The 18,419-nt window shown below is 39.4% G+C and overlaps 1 protein-coding gene across 6 annotated transcripts in view; it reads right to left on the minus strand.

Annotated features, from left to right (window-relative positions):
• Nucleotides 1-18,419, minus strand: part of CEP350 (centrosomal protein 350) — a 65,759-nt gene that overhangs the window by 40,069 nt on the left and 7,271 nt on the right. For 4 of the 6 annotated variants that reach the window (XM_046898219.1, XM_015290494.4, XM_046898221.1 and 1 more), the window contains exons 2-11: nucleotides 15,297-15,382; nucleotides 13,829-13,872; nucleotides 12,767-12,881; nucleotides 11,846-11,978; nucleotides 10,019-10,635; nucleotides 9,387-9,497; nucleotides 5,970-6,083; nucleotides 3,495-3,638; nucleotides 1,750-2,402; nucleotides 944-1,074 (exon numbers count right to left, since the gene is read on the minus strand). In XM_046898219.1, coding sequence (XP_046754175.1) covers nucleotides 944-1,074; nucleotides 1,750-2,402; nucleotides 3,495-3,638; nucleotides 5,970-6,083; nucleotides 9,387-9,497; nucleotides 10,019-10,635; nucleotides 11,846-11,978; nucleotides 12,767-12,881; nucleotides 13,829-13,872; nucleotides 15,297-15,372 — 2,138 coding nt within the window. In that variant the 5' untranslated portion in view covers nucleotides 15,373-15,382. The remainder of the gene's footprint in view (nucleotides 1-943; nucleotides 1,075-1,749; nucleotides 2,403-3,494; nucleotides 3,639-5,969; nucleotides 6,084-9,386; nucleotides 9,498-10,018; nucleotides 10,636-11,845; nucleotides 11,979-12,766; nucleotides 12,882-13,828; nucleotides 13,873-15,296; nucleotides 15,383-18,419) is intronic. The other 2 variants (XM_046898222.1, XM_046898220.1) reach the window with 1 other exon arrangement.

Raw genomic sequence — 18,419 nt, forward strand, 5'->3', positions numbered from 1 at the left:
GCTGAATGTTTTCATAATCCGCAGCAACCATCTTTCGAAAGTTTCCCAACTTTATAAGGGAGGAAACATTTCCTCTGTCCCCCTCTTTTACATGGCATTTCTTAGCACTGTTCTTCTCCATCCAGTTGTAGTCAGACCATGCTTCACTAGAACTGTCACACCACCACTCAGAAGTGCCATGAGGAAAGGAAACGGAAAAGGAAAAGGAAAAAGGAAGAAAGGCCTCATTATATTTACAAAGTGTGGATTTGACCAGTGGAAAGTAAAGATAATGAAGGAGGCTTACACTTAAGCATCAGATATTGATTATGTAATTAAAAATGAGATATGCACAACGAGGCAATTAAGGATATGCAAGAAACTTGTTGTTTTTTAGCTTCTTACCTTTAAGAGTTTGGTTAAGCACATTAACTTGTGCTAAGTAAAACTCAGATAAGACATGAAAAAATGAGAAGTGGAGAAAAGGGCATGAAAGAAAATAAGAAAAGACCAGTTCCAAGCTGAAATGGAGGCTTTTGGTACTTTAGACAAAGTTTAAAAAGAAAAAAAGAAAAAACATGACAATAGATGAAATGGAAACGTTGAACAAATCAAATGAACCCGTGTGTTGTTTTTTCTTATAAGATCACCTCTTCTTGCCTGCTGGCAATAGCTGGCGGAGAAAATACTGCCTCCCAGTTTGAAATGCATATCCCTTGATGTCAGCAAAAGATTAACAGGATCCACCAATCATTCGTTATAGACTCAATAAATGCTACTAGCCAAAATTTTCATATGCTTTTCTACTACATCACCTGCCTCCTTACTTTGAGAAAATGTTGTAATTGCCAGAAAGACAATTACTCTCCACAGGACATGAACATAAAGGAACAATCTATTTTCACCACCCTGAGAAGAACACTAGAGCACCCTCCTCTCTCTCAGAAGGCCTACAATGGCTCACCTCAGTAGCGGCTGCTGCTGCTGCTGTGGTTCTGACAGTGACATGTCACTACTTGAAGATGCACTAGGAGGACGCTCTTGAGCCTTGTTTTCTTTGTCAGATTCTCCAGATGGCTGATAACCAGGTCTGGGCTAGAAATGAAAATAACCAGAAAAATGCATTTTCAGAAGTCTATGAGTTTAGAAGCTTTTGTCTTATTAAAACTGAAAAAGGTTGCACTGACTTTCTCAGTGCAATATCACATCTTTCCTACCATGCAAAGATCTAAAAATACAGGACATATATGCTTTTGTCTCAGCAGAACGTAGTGGGAAAAGAACTTTGCTCATATACTGGACTTGTTCAACTGAACGCAAGTTGCTACTAGCCTTTTACTATTGATCTTTTAATGTTTAGTTTCTGATTAGCAGACTTTTAATTAAACTCACTACTGATTTAAGTTTGTGCACTGACTGAGAGCAACCTCAGACAAAGCCTTTCAATTCACCATTCAATTGATGTTTGCAGTTTTCTTAGAAGTCAACTATTATAGTTGATGTTAGTAAATATTTTGAACTTTCCTTCTATTATAATAAAAAGATGATTTCCATTCACCTTTCAGAGAGGTCTTGCTACAATGAGAAGCAACCACCAGCAGCAAGTTAGTTCTGAATCAAAAGCACTGTTATTTTTTGCTTAAAAAACACTGTTTTCTATACATGCTTTCAGATAGCTCTCAGATCAGGACAACTCATGACCTTCCTAGGTATGTGACCTCCTATTCCTGCAAACAACTGCAGCACTTTAAGTTAGTGAATCAGCTATACCTGTGTTTCCTGCACTGTAGGCAGCTGAGAGGGCTCTTCTAAAAATGTATGTTCCAACAACAGTTTAGAATAAGTTTCTTGTAACCGTTTAGCTGCCACAGGTTCAGGAGGAGGCACGTTCTTGACTTTACTAAAAGCCTCCTTTTGCTTTCTATAGAGCTCTTGGAGTCTTTTGTTCTTCTGCTCCGTTGCCTCTTTTTGTGCTTTCTTCTCTTCATTCTGTTTCTTCTTCCTCTCCTCTTGCTGTCTGATGATGTACTGACGAACCTCATCCGTATCATAGTGACGTTTCTTAGAGATCACTTGAGGCTCCTCACTAGCAGCTATCTTGTCTGGTTTCCTTTTGGTTGGACTGTGGCTCCTGGTATTTTGAGGAGGCAAAACAGACTTCTGATTCTGCTTTTCCACATTTTTTTCCTGCTTTGTACTCATGGAATCCAACTGCAAGTCATCAAGAATTCCACGTATCTCCAAGGGCAGAAAGTCCTTATTTACAGAGGCATGATCATCTTGGTTATCACCTGGATGGGCAGATCCCAGTTTCTTCAGATTATTCTCAGATCGTACTTTACTCCTCGACCTCTCAGAACTTCTTGAAGAGGTTTTCTGTGTAACAACCAGTCTAGAATCTGAACCTGTCCTTCCAATACGACCTGTTAAAAAATAAGGCTTGTCAAATATTGCAGGTAAAAATCAAACTTGGTAACCACACACTCTAATTGAAACAGCTGGGAAAGTGAGGAGGAGGGAGGAGCGAGCTATACAGAAGTAATAAAAGATTGTGGAAAGTGATACAATCACCGTGAACAACATGCAACAGGCAACAAACACTTAAAAGAACAGAAAGGATTTTATTAGAGTCTTATCCCCTCCCTGCACATCTTTAGACAGTCTCTTAAACATTCTTCCCAGTCTAACTGAACTGGTACAACCAGTATACCTCCCTCTTTTTCTAATGACCATGAAGCACGTATAACCAAACAATTCCACTGATTTTAATTCAGTATTTTGGGGAAATCTCCTTCGCTTTACAGCATCACATCTGCTTACTCACCTCAACTGCAATTCTCCAGTGTGACGTTACCTACACAGATCTCACTGTAAATATGCTTATGTTTCAGATATTCAGTGTCACAGCCTGAATTCAGCAGCCTCTGCTTACACTGAGCTCACACCCTTTATATTCTTACAGCTTTGCCACCTCAGAGGTGTAACCAGCACAACAGTTACCACCTTCCCTTATTTAACCTGTCTGACATTCAGACACATTCTGAAAAGGGCTGGTGGAGGAAAAAATAAAGACTTGCGATGTCCACAGATGATATTATATTCTACCCGTAAGAGCTAAAATTACTGTAGAAAGATAAATGCCCAACCATAGCTTAGAAACTATATGCAGCACACCTGGAAAATTAATCTGGCCGCAGAGCACTTCCAGCCATTCCTTTCCTCACTAGCCTTAACAGGCAAAGACAGAATACAAGTGATCAGATTTTGTTGTTGAAACCTTTTTGCCCTCTTTTCCAGAGCTCCTTTGCACCTTCACAGCATAGGAAGTGAGATGATGCATCCCAACCTCAGAAGTGAATTAAATTCTCTCTGTGGCTAACTCCAAGTTAAAAGTAAGTTATTTTATTAAGAAAATGACTACGCTACATCTCAGGCATCTACTTAATCCTGCAGACATGCAAAGTTATGTAATAAATTAAGAACAATGAAAGAAAGTACAGTGATAAAGAACTTACCAGACTTAGCAGTTCGCTCTCGTCCTGTTCTGTCACTAGATACAGCTCTTCTGTCGTGCTCTATTTTGGGAGCTGGACCCAGTAGCTTTTTGACTAGCTTTTGTCCCTCCCGCCAGGAGGATGCACTTATTACATAGTTTCCACCTGCACAATAAATAACAAATAAAAGTTGGATGAAATTTGAAACAGATGGATTTTCTGATGCATTAAAAAGAAGCATTTCTCACAACTTACAATCATTACCCTTTAATTCTGCATAAGGGGTACAGCTGCAGTTACACACTCTTAATAGTGATGCACCACGAAGACACCCAACAGCTGAATCACACAACTGTCAGTGCTTCAGGCCTACACATAACACAGTGTAAAAACTCAATATATACAGCAGAACATTAAAGCCCTATGAAACTAGGTTTAAAAAAAAAAAAGGCTACACATTCCTAAAACTTACAGGCTAACATTAGATAGAAGATGTCAAATGTTACAATAAGAAGAGCAGAAACAAAAAATGCATGCTAAGAAAGGCTCGTGTATTTTTTAACATGAAGATGAATCGTTTCCTAGAAAGAACTTCAAACAGAGCTGAGGTAGGTGTCTTGTTAAGAGATAAAAAAATAATGAGCAGCAGTTGTCTTATGCAAATTCACTGTCCTCTAGTTGACATTGCTGCACCACGACTGAAAGAAGAAATAAAGCCATTACCCTCCAAGCTCATAGTTAATTCACATACAGACCGAGTTTATGCCATCTGCAAAGCAATCATAATGGTATCGGTATTATTTTATCATCCCACATATAATTAAATTATAAAAACTGGTGCTGGAATATCTCTACCTAATATTAATCAGATTAAATGCTAGATTTAGTCAACTCATCTTTCTTACTACTGACATCATTAATCGTTTCTAAATGATCTTAAAGTCATTTTTGGCAATTCCAGTCCTCAGCCTCCCTTTTTCCTCTCTTCTTCCACTCTATACTTAGGAGAAAAAAAAGCAGCAAATCTATTCAGTAAGAAGTCTATAAACCCACTGTTCATTTACTAACAGCCCTTCTTGCTTGCACTGTAAATTGTCCAAGTATTTTACAAATCTGCCAGCTGAAACATGTCACCACAATCCTCTTTTAGAGATTCATCAGCCAAAGGGGTTCTCCTGCCTGACCTGCTGTTCTCAATTACTTCTGTGTGCATTTAAAAAGGCAGTGTAAAGTCTCATCTTCCATTTCAAGTCAGCTGTTAGAACTAAAACAAGCGAATGGAACAGAACATGAGCTGTGGCTATTTATAGCCTTGGCTATGTTAAGCAATTTCTTACTATGACTGGAGGAGGCTGGATCACCACAGCTACGCCACTTAGATCTGTCTCTTCCAGGGATTTGAGGACATAATTCTACCCACTTTTACACCATTACAGAGGATACCCAATGCCATTAAAACTCAAAGCAACCCGTACTACTCCCTCATTTGGGACTGATACAAATTTAAGTTAGTTTAGAATGTTTCTTTAAGAATGAATTGATCAGCACAGGAAGCAGAAAATACATGCTTAATGCTTTTAAGTACTAGCAGTCACCATCATAGCAAAACATTTGCACGTAGCTCAATGACTTACAGCATGCACAAGTGCAAATTCACTCTCAAGTTTATTTATTTTTCAATTATTATTTTTAATAGACATTCTGTAACAAAATGTTTACTGATTATGGGTGACTGCATATAATACCTTAAGAGGTGCAAGAGATGGTTAACCTTAACAACACATTTTGTAAAAGGAATAAACATTCCTTTCTAAACATCAAGGTTTGTAAGACCTGTCAGGGAACTTGTCTAAGCATCTTTCACTTACTGAAAAAGCCAAGAATGGGCCAAGCCAGAACAGAAGGTGCAGGACAGCAACAACTCGATACAGGACGTGGAAGAACAACGGAGCAGTGAGCCAAAGAACCGGAAGCTAAGCTGCTTCCCAACTGAGAAACTGGGAGAAATCCCATCCAGGAACAGCCTCTTCATGGAGGAGGACAACTCAGCAAGACTCAGTGGCTCCATTCCTACCTGTTCCCCAACTGCTAGTATTTTGCTATCATCTCCATTCCATCCCAGCATTATTCACTGAACTACAGGTCAGGCACTAACAAGTTTTCACATGAAAGAGAAGCAGGATCCATTTCTGTTTGCACTGGCCTGATGGGCACCTGAGGATACCCCCTGAGACACATACACTCATCAGCAGTTTCCAAAAGGAAAGGTGGAAAATTAAAATTATCCCTAAACTAAGAAAGGATACATAACCAAGCAAACACCAAAAATGCACACATCTTCAATGCATCATACCATCCACTATTGCTACAATTGCATTTCTGCACGCCTGCAAAGGTACTGAAAGCAACAAGCTGTATTTTTTTGTTTCTTGAAACAAAGCTCATGTGTGAAGCATACACATGCAAGAGACTTCCATCTACAGTAGGGCAAATCACCTTGCTTGGACTCTGGATTTGATGACTGTGTCAGTTTCTGAACTTTCCGCACTGGTCTGGATGGTTTTCTCTCTTTGTTTCTCTCACCAGGTTTTTCTTTCATAGTCGAATTCTCTAAAAAAACAAAACAAGAAAACAACAGGTGTTGTTAAGCAATATCCTGCAGGAAAAAACATATAACATTTACCTCAAAAAAGAGAAGCTCAGAAGCACAATCTTCCAGCATGAAGATTTTGAATCAAGTATTGCTTACCTATGCACTAAAACACACCAAAGCCAAGCCAAGCCACAGCAAAGCTGTAGCAGATCTTTACATGAAGTCCATTTTCCATTTTAAATGCTACTTTGACAGGTAGAAACAATTCTTTGTTCTCTTCTACTACAGACATTCCAGTTTACAGTACTAACGTTCCACACAAACATGTAGTTCCTTCGCTCCTGAAATACCAGGGCTGCTGCCTCCATGTTAATGCATGACATAAAATCCACTTGCAGCCTCTGTGTCCACGTGTGCAGGACAGGATACCCGTGTGCCCTACTTTCTGCAAAATTTGCTGCAGAACTCACCCAGTGATGCAGAATTATTCTGTATCACTTAAGCCCTCATTTAGAACACAACTAGGTTTTAGGCTTTAGAGAAGCCAGGCACACTTACCAAAGATAAACTTGTATTCCACCATGCTTTTACATTAGGGTAAACTGAACAAGAAGGAAAACTGGATGTGGCTTAATCACTAACTGCACTGAGTGGGTGTCCCAGCTGCCCCGGTAGAAAGCAGAGACAAGCACTCCTCAGGAACAACTGGCAAGTCGTGCCTTCGATTCCAGCAGCCTATCATGGACTTCTAGAAGCACTTTAATTTACATGCCTTGAAGATGCTTTTCTTAATCCTGATACAACCAGACTGCATTTATAGAACTCCACAGCCGTTACTGTTTGTTTGTTCCTCTATCCAACATGGATAGAAATGAAGTTTTATTACTTAGATGTCAATACTGATTTTTTCTGCACTTAATTTCACCTGAATACCTACCTATAGAAAGGATCAGAGACAGATCAACAGGTCATACTAAATGGAAATTTAGGAGTCTTGTTCTGCCCTCTATATCTTTCCTCACCAATTTTCCATTCATATTTGAGCCTGACAAGCATAGGGAATGAAAGAAGCAAGCATCAGAGACCTCAATGACTGCACTTGCAGAAACCGAGACAGTCTCTTCACCACTCTCAGTGCCAGACATCTCGTTCCTCATACCAGGAAACTGCAATTGCTTCCCACTCACTCTATTCATATTACAACAAATTTGTTCAGTGAGGCCAACTCTGAACACCTCTAAGACAGGATTGTTGAAGTCTGGGATCCGTACGTAATATCCTTCAGCCTATCCTCTGAAGATGTAAAGTTATTCTGCATGGGCTGTGCTAACATGGAGAAACCTCAGTGAACAAAAGAGAAAAGCTTCTGCAGTTATTAGAAATCTTACAGCTTATTTAAGCAACAGAGGACTGTGGAGCAGTTTCGATGCAAGTCACTATACCCACCCAGAACTCCACATGCTGTAACTTTATTACAGAGTTAACACATGGATAGATAATCCCATGGGCTAAAAATACATTTATAGTACATATTATGTGCAGCTCCAGCACTTGATTACTTGGTATCAGCTATTGAATATAATCTTTTCAGGTCAGCCAGGAGACGCGTTCCACTACAGCTGTTCTACTCATGGCATTAGAACACAAATACAGTTGAACACACACACAGCTCATTTCTTTTGCAGACAAAAGTTCACTGAAAACATGACCCAAATGCCTTTTTAATTGGATCTCCTAACTGGAGGCATGACATACTTCCAAAAATTTGGGTTTACATGAGGAGCCCGTGAGCTACTCAAACTATATGCTTGTCAAAACGAAAAATAAGCAATGCTAGTGTAGACAAAAACATCTTTAGAATATTGGCATTCGATGTATGAGCAAATGCTGAACAGAATATCTGAAGAACTATTTTGTTGAAAAGAAATGGTTGCCTTTTCTGAATTTTTTTCTGAATGATTCTAGAAAAATTTCTTAGTATCCTGTCAAGCCATATAAGTAAACCACAGCTGAAGTCTGATCCTTTCTATATGAGCCACTACACCATCAAGACAGCAAAGTGCCCTTCCCTCTAATCATCAATATGTTTTGACAAATTAGAAATGTTATCTTTAATGTGAAATAAGCAAACTCTTAAGTGTCAAAACTAGTGGTTCTTGGGGGATATTATTTTCCACTCCACTGCTTTTTATTAATCTGATCTCTTTCTCCAATTTGGCCAGTCAAAAGCAATTCAACCCTACAGCTCTTCACTGTAATAGAGTTGTAGAGAAAATAAGATCTAGATAATTTAAAAAGTTTTTTAATATCTTTTTTGGTCTACCTGTGTCCCTCTCTTCAACAGAAGCTGCACTTCCATAAAACCAAGCTGTTATCCTAACTGCCTCTGCAGAAAGCTTGCTTCTTTCTTGGGTCCTTTCAGAGGACTCCAACACTCTGAAAGAAAGCTGGACACAGCTGAACCTTCCCTATTGTCAGGAGAGAACAGAAAGCCTCTAAAGAAGTCCTTGCAAACAAATCTCCAGGGCATAAATTTCTCCCAGAACTCCAAGATTTTGATTATTCTGATGTAAAAGCATGACAGTTCTATAAAGCCACAGATATGAAACCAACCTCTTGCCATATCATGTCCTCACCAGACATAGCTGAAGACATACCCCTTTACTGCAGGCTACCTGCTGCATTTTAAATAAGCAGATCTCAACAGATTTTCCATAGCAGATGTGCTCCATCTCTCCCTTGGCAGCCTATATATCCCTAATACCTAAATCACTGCTGTAACTAACAATTCCCACAGTAGCTTCAGAAATGACAACACCATGGTGAAGGAAGCAGAATTCAGGCTTCAACATACTGTATAAAGTCCACATATCACTTTAATGTTGTTGAAGGTGCAAAAAAAAAAAAAAAAAAAATTTCAGTCATCAAAACCAAAAGTGGTTTGGTTTTGTCCTTTTAAGCAGGAAACTGCATTCATTCATGCAAATGTGTACAAAAGAAGAAAAAAAATTAAACAATTGTTATAATGAAGCCTTTCTTTTTTGAATACCTATGTCAAGGAAAAGACATCATTGAAATGATTGTCATCATTTGATGCTTTTCAGTATTTATTTTCTATTTATTTTCTCTATGAAAGAATGAGGGAGAAGGATTTTTCTTGTTAGCGTTCAACAAATTGCCCATCCTGTTAAGAGGGGTACGATGTATTTAACACTCATTGCTTCAACTTTTTGTTTCCATGGCCTTGTAGACTCATGACTAATACTTTTCTGTCTCGTAGAGAAGGCTGTGTTGCTTAATAAATTCAATATGCATATTACCTGTCAACTGGAGTGCTATATCTCTACATAGTTCCCGACCAATGTGAAATCCTTGCTCATGCCAGATCTTTCCATCCGGAGCACGAATCTTAGTTTCAGCAGGATTGAAACCTGGAAGCAAACAATTGAAAAGTTTTAAATAGTTGTGTAAAATGTAAATAAAGCTTTTGGGGCACAGAAGGAGTGGGAAAATGCCAAGTAAAAGAGGAACTACTTGAATTACTAATAATAAACCAGAAGAAAGCAATATATCAGAATGCTGCCTGCTCACATATCAAAACCTGCAGAAAGTATGAAGAAAAAACTGAAAAGGCTTTCTCAGCCAATATCATGTTGCTAATTCCTGGGAACATTAAAAAAAAAACATCAAAATAAACCCAAATAGTAATGCAGCAAAATTATTTTTTAAAGTAATTCATAAGAAGAGGCAGGAAGATTTTAAAAGGAATTCAAGCTTCTAAAGATTGTTGAGAATTTCTCTTCTTTCTTGCCTAGATCTGTGATCATACCATTCTATCCACTCCTGCACTGCTTGAGCACAGCAGAGAGTCATTTCCATGCTTTGACACTTTGCAGAACTGAACTTTGCTCCTTTGCTACGAGAGACTAACAGGGATTCTGCACCTTCATACCTTTGTATGTTGGAGCAGCAGGTGCAGCTGTCACTTTCCTGACTTTGGGAGTAACAGTATTCTCCACATTTGTGATCACTACAGGCTGTTCAGCAAATCCTGAGTGCTGCCCTCTGCCACCCAGCTCTTCAGAATGCTCCCACTGCTTACGAATCCGCTCCTTCAGCTTCTCCAGCTTAGCATCGTGCTGCCGCCGTTTCAAGATTTCCAGCCTATGAGCACTAGTGCTCATGGCAGAAGGGAAAGACACTTTCAGTTCACCGTCCTGGGATGTGTTACTCAGGGGAGCTTTACTGCTACTCTCATCTCCTCTGGAGCTGCTAGTTTTTTCCTCTTCCAATCTTGGAGGTGTTGCGGCTTTAAGAAATGCCTCGTTATTTTGCAAGGCATCAATTGCTGGTCCGTCATTTAAATATCTAACAACAGTCTTATCTGCAGCAGAAGAACATGGACTTTCAAAATCTCTTCTGTGGAGATCCCGTTCATCTCTGTCATGTCTCACACGGCCCATTACTTCAGTCTTCCCTTCTGCTTCACAGAAGTCCAAACAAGACAGAAGTTGCTTGGCTTCCACTTGGCCAGAACTGTGATGAGGCAGAGAACTCAATGTATCCCTGCTGAAATAAAAGGAAGAAAAAAGTCACCATCAGAAGTGCAACTGTAGGACCTTCCAAGTCAGCTATAAACATGCTCATTAACTAAAAAGAATGACTCGTCTCCACTTGAAAGGTAAGTTCTTGTAAAACTTGAACGTGATATATTTAATAAGAGAAGCCTGACAAAATCATATGAAGTTACTATTCCAAATTTGAAGTACTTTTCTACACTCTCTGAATAGGATTCTAATAGACTTGTGGTGCATATGTTGTTAGGACAAAAATGTATTTAATATTTTTACTCATTTAATATTTTAACTGACTTAATATTTTTACTGAGGTTCAAGAGGTAAATCTCCATCATCTAAGCTAGCTGGTTTGCTTTTTCAGCAAGCACGTTTACTGAAGTCATTTAAGAAACCCTTAACACTGTACTCAATAAATTCTCTCTCTCCTCACATTTTTCTCATATAGCATAGTAAGCGTTATCAAAGAACGTAACTATAGAAGATGAGTGGTTTAATTGCATATAATTTCACCAGCAAAAATATATGTATAAAATAAAATCTATCCTATGCACAGCTGAAGCAACTACCATGGGCAGCTGTCGGGTGAGATGTGATGTGTTAATGCAGCAGCTCTACATTTACCCTATAGTATAGCAGCTTGCAGTAGCACTACAGTAGTTAACACACAGGAAGAACAGGTTCTCTGTATTTTCTTTCATTTCTCACACCCCACCATCTTCTATGGCCTGTAAATTAACCTGCCACTTTTCTTCTTGATCTAGCTTACTCCTTCGATGACCTGCATTATGGGTGATACGTATAGACACATGCTAAAACTGAATCTGTTCTCTGTACTATATATATTACCATAGGACAGTGTGGAACAAGAACATTTGGGAACACGTGCTTAAGAACAAATGAAACCAAGTTGGAAAAGCATGAGGAAATGCTCTTTTTGGTCCTTACTACTGAAACTAAATACTTAAGCCAATCAAGCCACAGTCAGCTTGATGGTGTGGCCCCATTTCAACAGACTTGACTTCAAACTCATTCTCTGGACAAAAAACAAGTTTGTAACTTAAAAATGAAGAAACTTGTCAAACGCCACGTGATGCTTGTGGGTAGGGGGGAAGAAGTAAATTTCTGAGTCACCATCAAAGAATATCAGTATTAGCTTAATTTTTATTTGAGTATATTTTTAACAGTCAGCTGTTCCAACTAACCTGTACGAAGCCAGTGGTTCACGAAATTCCACCCGGTTGCTTTTTTTCACATTGCTTTCAAGGGTCGTCGCTCGAAGAGGACTGCGCGAGGACTTCTCCTTACCTGATTTAGTTTGGCTGGAAGACCGGGAAGCTGAAACAGAAACCAAAGAACCCTTTATATACTTAACTCTCCAGAAGGAGAAAGCTCTAGGGGCTGAACGAGTAAGCACACAATTTTGGGGAGTTCAAACAGCACTCCAAAAGAAAATTTAAAGTTCTCCCTCTCTTCTTCTACAATCTGATTGCAGCAACTAGGAGCATGCTTAGCAAGTGCTTGAAACAGTGATGGCTGGAACTAAATGATCTTTAGCATCCCTTTCAACCCAACCCTTTCTATTTCTATACTTTGAAGAGAGACAATAATGCTTAAACATGAATTAGATGTAATTAAACTTATGTACGCTGTGTTGCCACTCAAAGTCGATCTGCTACACACACTGAAGAATAAGAGTGTCATCAGAACACAAAAAAGTTAAGGTTAAAATAAAGAAAGTGTGAGATTTAACATTCCATCAGGGTATAAGAGTTGACAAGGTTAAAAAAATGTAAACAGCTACTCCAATATAAACCTAGGCATATACAGTTGTTATCAAAACCCCAATAAAACAAGCTATTGGGATGAGACAAGCACTGCTTATTCACAACAATGGGCAAGCCCTGTCACTCATTCTAGCTATACATATACATCAGCAAATTTTCCTTCCCAAGCTAAGAGAAGAAAATATTAGTTTATCCTGCACGATTAGATTTTTATCAATAGGAATCAGCAGAAGACACATTGGACACATGAAGATTGGGTTGGTGGCGGAAAAGAACAACGTTTTCCAGACTGCAGTGGCTTTACCCTGCATTGCACGCTATGCCCTAAATAATACATACCTTTCCTGCTTATTTTCCTGCTTGTACTAGCAGAGGGCTTCTTGGCATCCATGACAGAATCAAACACAGCTGTGCTGGTGGGAGCTATTTCCAATTTGTTCTCTATATGCCGTAGCTAGAATTTGAAGATAATGCATATTAAAATACTGTTCTCAATTTTTAAAAAACAAGTCTTTTCCCCTTGTGACATTTTTTCCCTCATTTTCATAAAGAATAAAACTACAGGCCAAAAGCAACTTTACAATGCTTGTGTTGCAACACTAGAGAGCCTTCTGACCAGAAAATATTAGGGTTTGTTTAAAAAGATCATCTGAATTATGTTCTGTTATATAGATATGTTTCCATAAGTAAGCTGTTGTGAATAAATTAATGATAACATGCCACTCAGAGTCTTACTGCTTGGCCTCAATGAAATATTAATTCCACTTGGAATATATTCCAAATATGAAATATGTACTCTTATCAAATCTTATCTTATACTATCTAATACAGGATTCCACATGTAAAAATCCAATACTGATGCTCAGGTATTCAATTAGAGAGAAATATGGGCCTAGGAAAGAGCTGAATCCCCCCCAGCCTCACACCACTTGGTTTCACTGACGCCTCTTTTTAGAAAATAGAGTGCAATTTCTTAAGCATCTAAGTAAAGTTCCTGCAGAAAGACTGCAACTCCAATGCTCAAAGATGAAAAATGAAGAAACACATTGGTACAGCCCCAGTTTCTGACTTCTTTGGGAAAGCAGGGGAGAGCTCTTTTTTCAGGTTTTCAAAAATAAGAGAACACTGCAGTTTCCTAGCTAGGACGTAAGGTAATACTATACTTGAGACTTAGAAGGTAGTACTGTACTCAAGGCTAAGCTTGCTGTGTCAGAAATTTCTTTTATTGCATGTAGAAAGCATTTTCTGAAATAGAGGACTGTTTGACACGCATGCACTCCACAATCACTTGCTCTGTTATCAACTTGTCTAACAGCAAACCACTGAGCAAAATAATATTTTCATTCAAAATACTGTGAAAGCTGATTTGAAAAGTGGTTAAGAAAAAGAACAAGTACTTACAGCAGCCTTAGTCTGAGAAAGAGTAGTCCATGCTGCAGCTGGATCTTGTATAGCAGAAGAAAAGAAATAATTTACTTATTATTAAATGGAAAATAATGAAAGAAAATGCTGCTTGAGAACAATTTTCATTGGCTCGCTAATAGAGTTCTTTCAATGACTCAATTCCAGCCCGTAAATACCCTCGGTAAGAGGCTGTTATCAGCCATGATTCATCTTAACAGAGCAATAAAATATTTAATGTCAAATTTAATGAGTTCACTAAGTTACGCTGAATGCATTACAAGACTTGAAACCAGATCTACCACACATTATAGAAGATAACAAAGCCAGTTGTCTACCCCAACACAAATATCTTAGATGAAGTAATGCTCATGAAGAGCAAGCACAAGGCACTAATCAGCTTCAGCCTTCTAGTCCAAATAGCACAAGCTCCACACAAAGCCCAGGTCAGCAGGATACAGCAGGGCTTCCCTCTAAAATTATTTACTTCTTCAGTTCACTTCTTTCTTCCAATAATTTTAGAGATAGATAATTGCTTACAAACACAACGTCCAAAAACTTTATGTGGATCAGAGCCATGGAGGACAGTAGTATTAAGAAGTTTTAAAAAAATACATAATTTCCTTACAGTAAAAAAGCAGCTGATATCATTTTGGGCAAGATCAAACGATGCTAACGAGTAGGAGGGATAAGAAAGTAAGACAGAAATGACTGCTCTGTCTTTGAGAGATGGTGTTTCATGTCTACAGAACCCCTCAGTTTCATAACTTACATAATTTGAAAAGAAACTGAACCTATCACAGGAAACAACTGACAATAATGTCCCCTTGTAGATAAAACATTCATCTGTACCTACTTTTAAATTTCTGGAGTCCAGTTTTGTCACAGTGGGAATCATATGCCTGATTTTGAACCACAGACTTAGCATGTGACTCGGCTGCTCTACCAGATGAAAGCCTTCTTCCTCATAGGGATGTAGTATACTTTTTTTTCCCCCTCCTTTCAATTACAGATTTATCAGTAAAAAGCTCATTGGATTCCTCCAGCTCTAGGCGACCTAAGTGCTGCCAGGGGTGATGTACTGCTTCTAGTCAACAGTCTGCAGCTCTTCACCACTCTGGAACTGAGCTAGAGGCAAGAGTAATTGCTGATCAGATGCTTCTTTCAAGAGACTACAGTTCCCAATTTCTGTTCCTGCACTGTTCCTCCTCTACAACATTGAAAAAAATGAATCTGTCTCTGTGCCATCTTGGCAACCACACCACAGGCTGGCGATTCCTAACGCAGGTCAGCAAATACTCTGCAGATCACAGTACGAAACTGCTACCTCTGCAGAAAATAAGTCATATAATACATGGTCTTAGCTTCCACATCGAGGCAGAAGAACGCTGTCTATAAAAACGCACAAAGTTTCAAAGAAGTCATGATGAAAGGCTTTTTACAACAAAGAAATAGAGAAAATCCATACCTCTGGTTGAATCCTTGGCTTGGTTATGCCTCGGATTCTGCTGAGGCACCTCACTGGACTTGTTGGTCCACATCATGTCAATTTATCTACAACAACAACAAAAAAATAATATAATCACATAAAAATTAAATAGATTGCATGCTAAAGGTAATGTGACCTTGATCACTAGGATGAAATTCTAGAAAGAAGGGGAACCGGCTGCTCTGTGTTGTACTTTAGTATTTTGTTACGGGCAGCAAGCCAGGTGAAGTCAGAGAATTCTGCTGTTAGGACAGGTGCTGCACTGCTCCTTCATGCAGACCTGCAGCTCTGTGCATCACATCATTTGTGCTGGGAAGCACTGCCCCGCTCTGCCCGGAAATCATCTTCTGTTGTGCTAGATAAATAGGAAAGCCAACATTAACAAAAGTGGGGACATTTTCCATGAAGAACCAAGCTTGAGAGCTGATAGCAATATTTTAAGTCACCATTATCAGGCTTCTGGCACGAAGAGAAACAGGACAAAACACACCCAGTATATACATTTAGCATAAGAGAACTTGCAACCATTTCTTAAGGGAACTCATTAACCCTCTTCAAGTAATTACTTGTGATTTACACTTATCTTCTGAATTACCAATATACATAGAGGACCTCAGTCGGAGACTAGAATTGTCATCACTATAAAGACACAGATCTATACAGCTTATTTTATGATGCCCTTGAGAACACAGTGTAGTAATATTCTCTGTGTATTCCTAGATTCTTTTAAAAAGTTCCAGATGGAAAAAAAGAAGCATGAAATTATTTGCTGCATCCTTCATCCTGATGCTCAAGGAAGGGTTGGCAGCCCTGTACCCAAGCTGAGCAGATCACAAGTTGGGCTGAAACAGTAAGCCCAATTTTAATATCAAATAAATATTAAAAAAGCACTAGTTTCCATTCACAATGCCATCTGTAAGTGTAAAGGTTGGCTTTTCAGGTGTCCCTCTCCCCTCTTTTGGAAGGATGGGAAGAATTTAGCAGCTTTTCAAATCCACCAATAAATGATATTGACTTCCACCAACCTCTGAATTCCTCAAATAACTTCTTCCAATTGCTATGAGTAAGCAGCACCCTCTGAAAAACAACTATTTGTTTAAGTCAATACCCTGCCTCTGCTAGAGGTTACACCAGAGGAGAGCAGCCAGGGAGTGGGGGAGAAAAGAAAGAAGAAGTAAATTAAGATACAGTTGCCAGGTCTACTAACAGGATTTACATGCAGGAGAACAGACCAGTTAGACACTAAAACACACTGACATGAATACTGACCATAGAATAACACTACGTTAAAATGTGATGCAAAGGAAGCGTAAATAATTTTCACGAATAACATTTTGCATCAACGTAAAAATTGCGTCAACATTCCATGAACAATTTTAAGAATAAACGCATTGCAATAATTGCATTTTGAAATGAATGCTTTGAAAACGGAATGGCCCATCCCCATTTAGCACACAAGTCGGAGGAAGCGGGGGATAAACAGCAGCTCAACAACTGAAATTCCAAAGAACTTCTGGATGCCAAAGGTTATCTGCAGCCTGGATAAGGCCATGGAAAAAACTGGAAGGCTGCAGATTCAGCAAAGCTGATCCGGTGGTGTGATGGCTCCCAAGCAGGCAGACAGCCTGCGCAGGGTCACCAAACACTGGTTTGCCAAGCCTTGGGTGGATGGCTAAGACACAAACGTGGTCTGGCATTCCAAGGCTACATCACGTGCCCATCTCATTTTTTACCCATTTGTCCAAGAAAGAAAAAGGTGCATACCAAAAGGTGCAGCAGAACTGCTGTAGATGAGTGCATTAAGGGAAACTAGCAAGAAAAGCAAACTCCTGCAAGAAAATGAGGAGAAAACACCACTATCTTCCACAGGCAGTTCCTATGGGCATGATAAGACACGGCAAGCAAGGAAACAGAAACTAAGAGAAAAACATTGCCAAGCAGAAAAAGAAGAGAAACCAGCACTGAATTTACTATCACACATACCAGATAGCATTGAAAGGAACAGCGGATAACAAAACAAGTCAAACATTAAGAGAGCAGCATCTCTGAAAGGAAAGGGCAGTGTTAAGAGTAGAAGATGCTTAGCAGAGGTACTCCAAAAGTGTCAAGATACAAAAAACAGGGCTAGGAAAAGAGAGAAAAGCAGGATGTGGGAGACAAAGAGACTGGGGAAAGACAGGTAGGACAGGAATGGAACAAACTTGTGAAGAAGGAGTGGCAAAAAGGGAGAAAAGAAATGGGAACAGTGGTTTCGTTGTTCAGCCTTCCAAGAGTGCTCAGTATGAATCTTTTCCCTTGGTAGCACAACCTCGAGTAAAGGAAAGGAGGAACTTCAGAAAACACTGAAACAAGGAAATGGGAGAGGAAACTGCATCATATGGATTCAGAGAAGGCAGAGAGTATGAGCAAGAGACTGACCACAGCTTTCATTAGTAGTTAGTAATTACCAAAAAACCAGCCACAGTATGTAGAGCCAATGATATCCCTCAGGACCTTGTTTCTTATATAAACACAAGGGTGCCAAAGGAAATCAAATCACACAACAGAAAAGATGAAGGCTTGCTAAGAAACAAATGATTGATAGTGACTTCTAAGGGCTGTTTTTAACTGTTTAACCCACAAAGTGGGAGCTTCTGTTCCAGGCTGGGAATACACAGGGCCAGCACTTTGCACAGCTTAGCTATTATAAAGCAGCAGCGCCAGCAGGAGCCATCCTCCCCTTGCCCTATACCTTGGTCTTCCTTGCCTTATGCAGAAAGAAAGTCATAGAATCATAGAATCCTTAGGGTTGGAAGTGATCTTTAAAGGCCATCTAGTCCAACTCACCTGCAGTGAACAGGGACACCACAGCTCCATCAAGCTGCCCAGGACCTGATCCAGCCTCACCTGGAAAGTCTCGAGGAATGGGGCATCCACCACATTTCTGGGCAACTTGTGCCAGCCAATGGAATTTGCTGGCAAAGAGAAGTGGACTTGAATTGGGCAAGCAGCTTTTGTGCTCTTTTTTTAATAGTTTTAGCTCTGCTGTACCTTTCGTTCCAACCTCTATGCAAGCCGAAGGAAGGAAAATGAATGGAAGACAGAAGAACAGCTGCATCAGTG

This window comes from Gallus gallus, chromosome 8 (genome assembly GCF_016699485.2).
Source record: "Gallus gallus isolate bGalGal1 chromosome 8, bGalGal1.mat.broiler.GRCg7b, whole genome shotgun sequence".
Taxonomy (NCBI): Eukaryota; Metazoa; Chordata; class Aves; order Galliformes; family Phasianidae; genus Gallus; species Gallus gallus.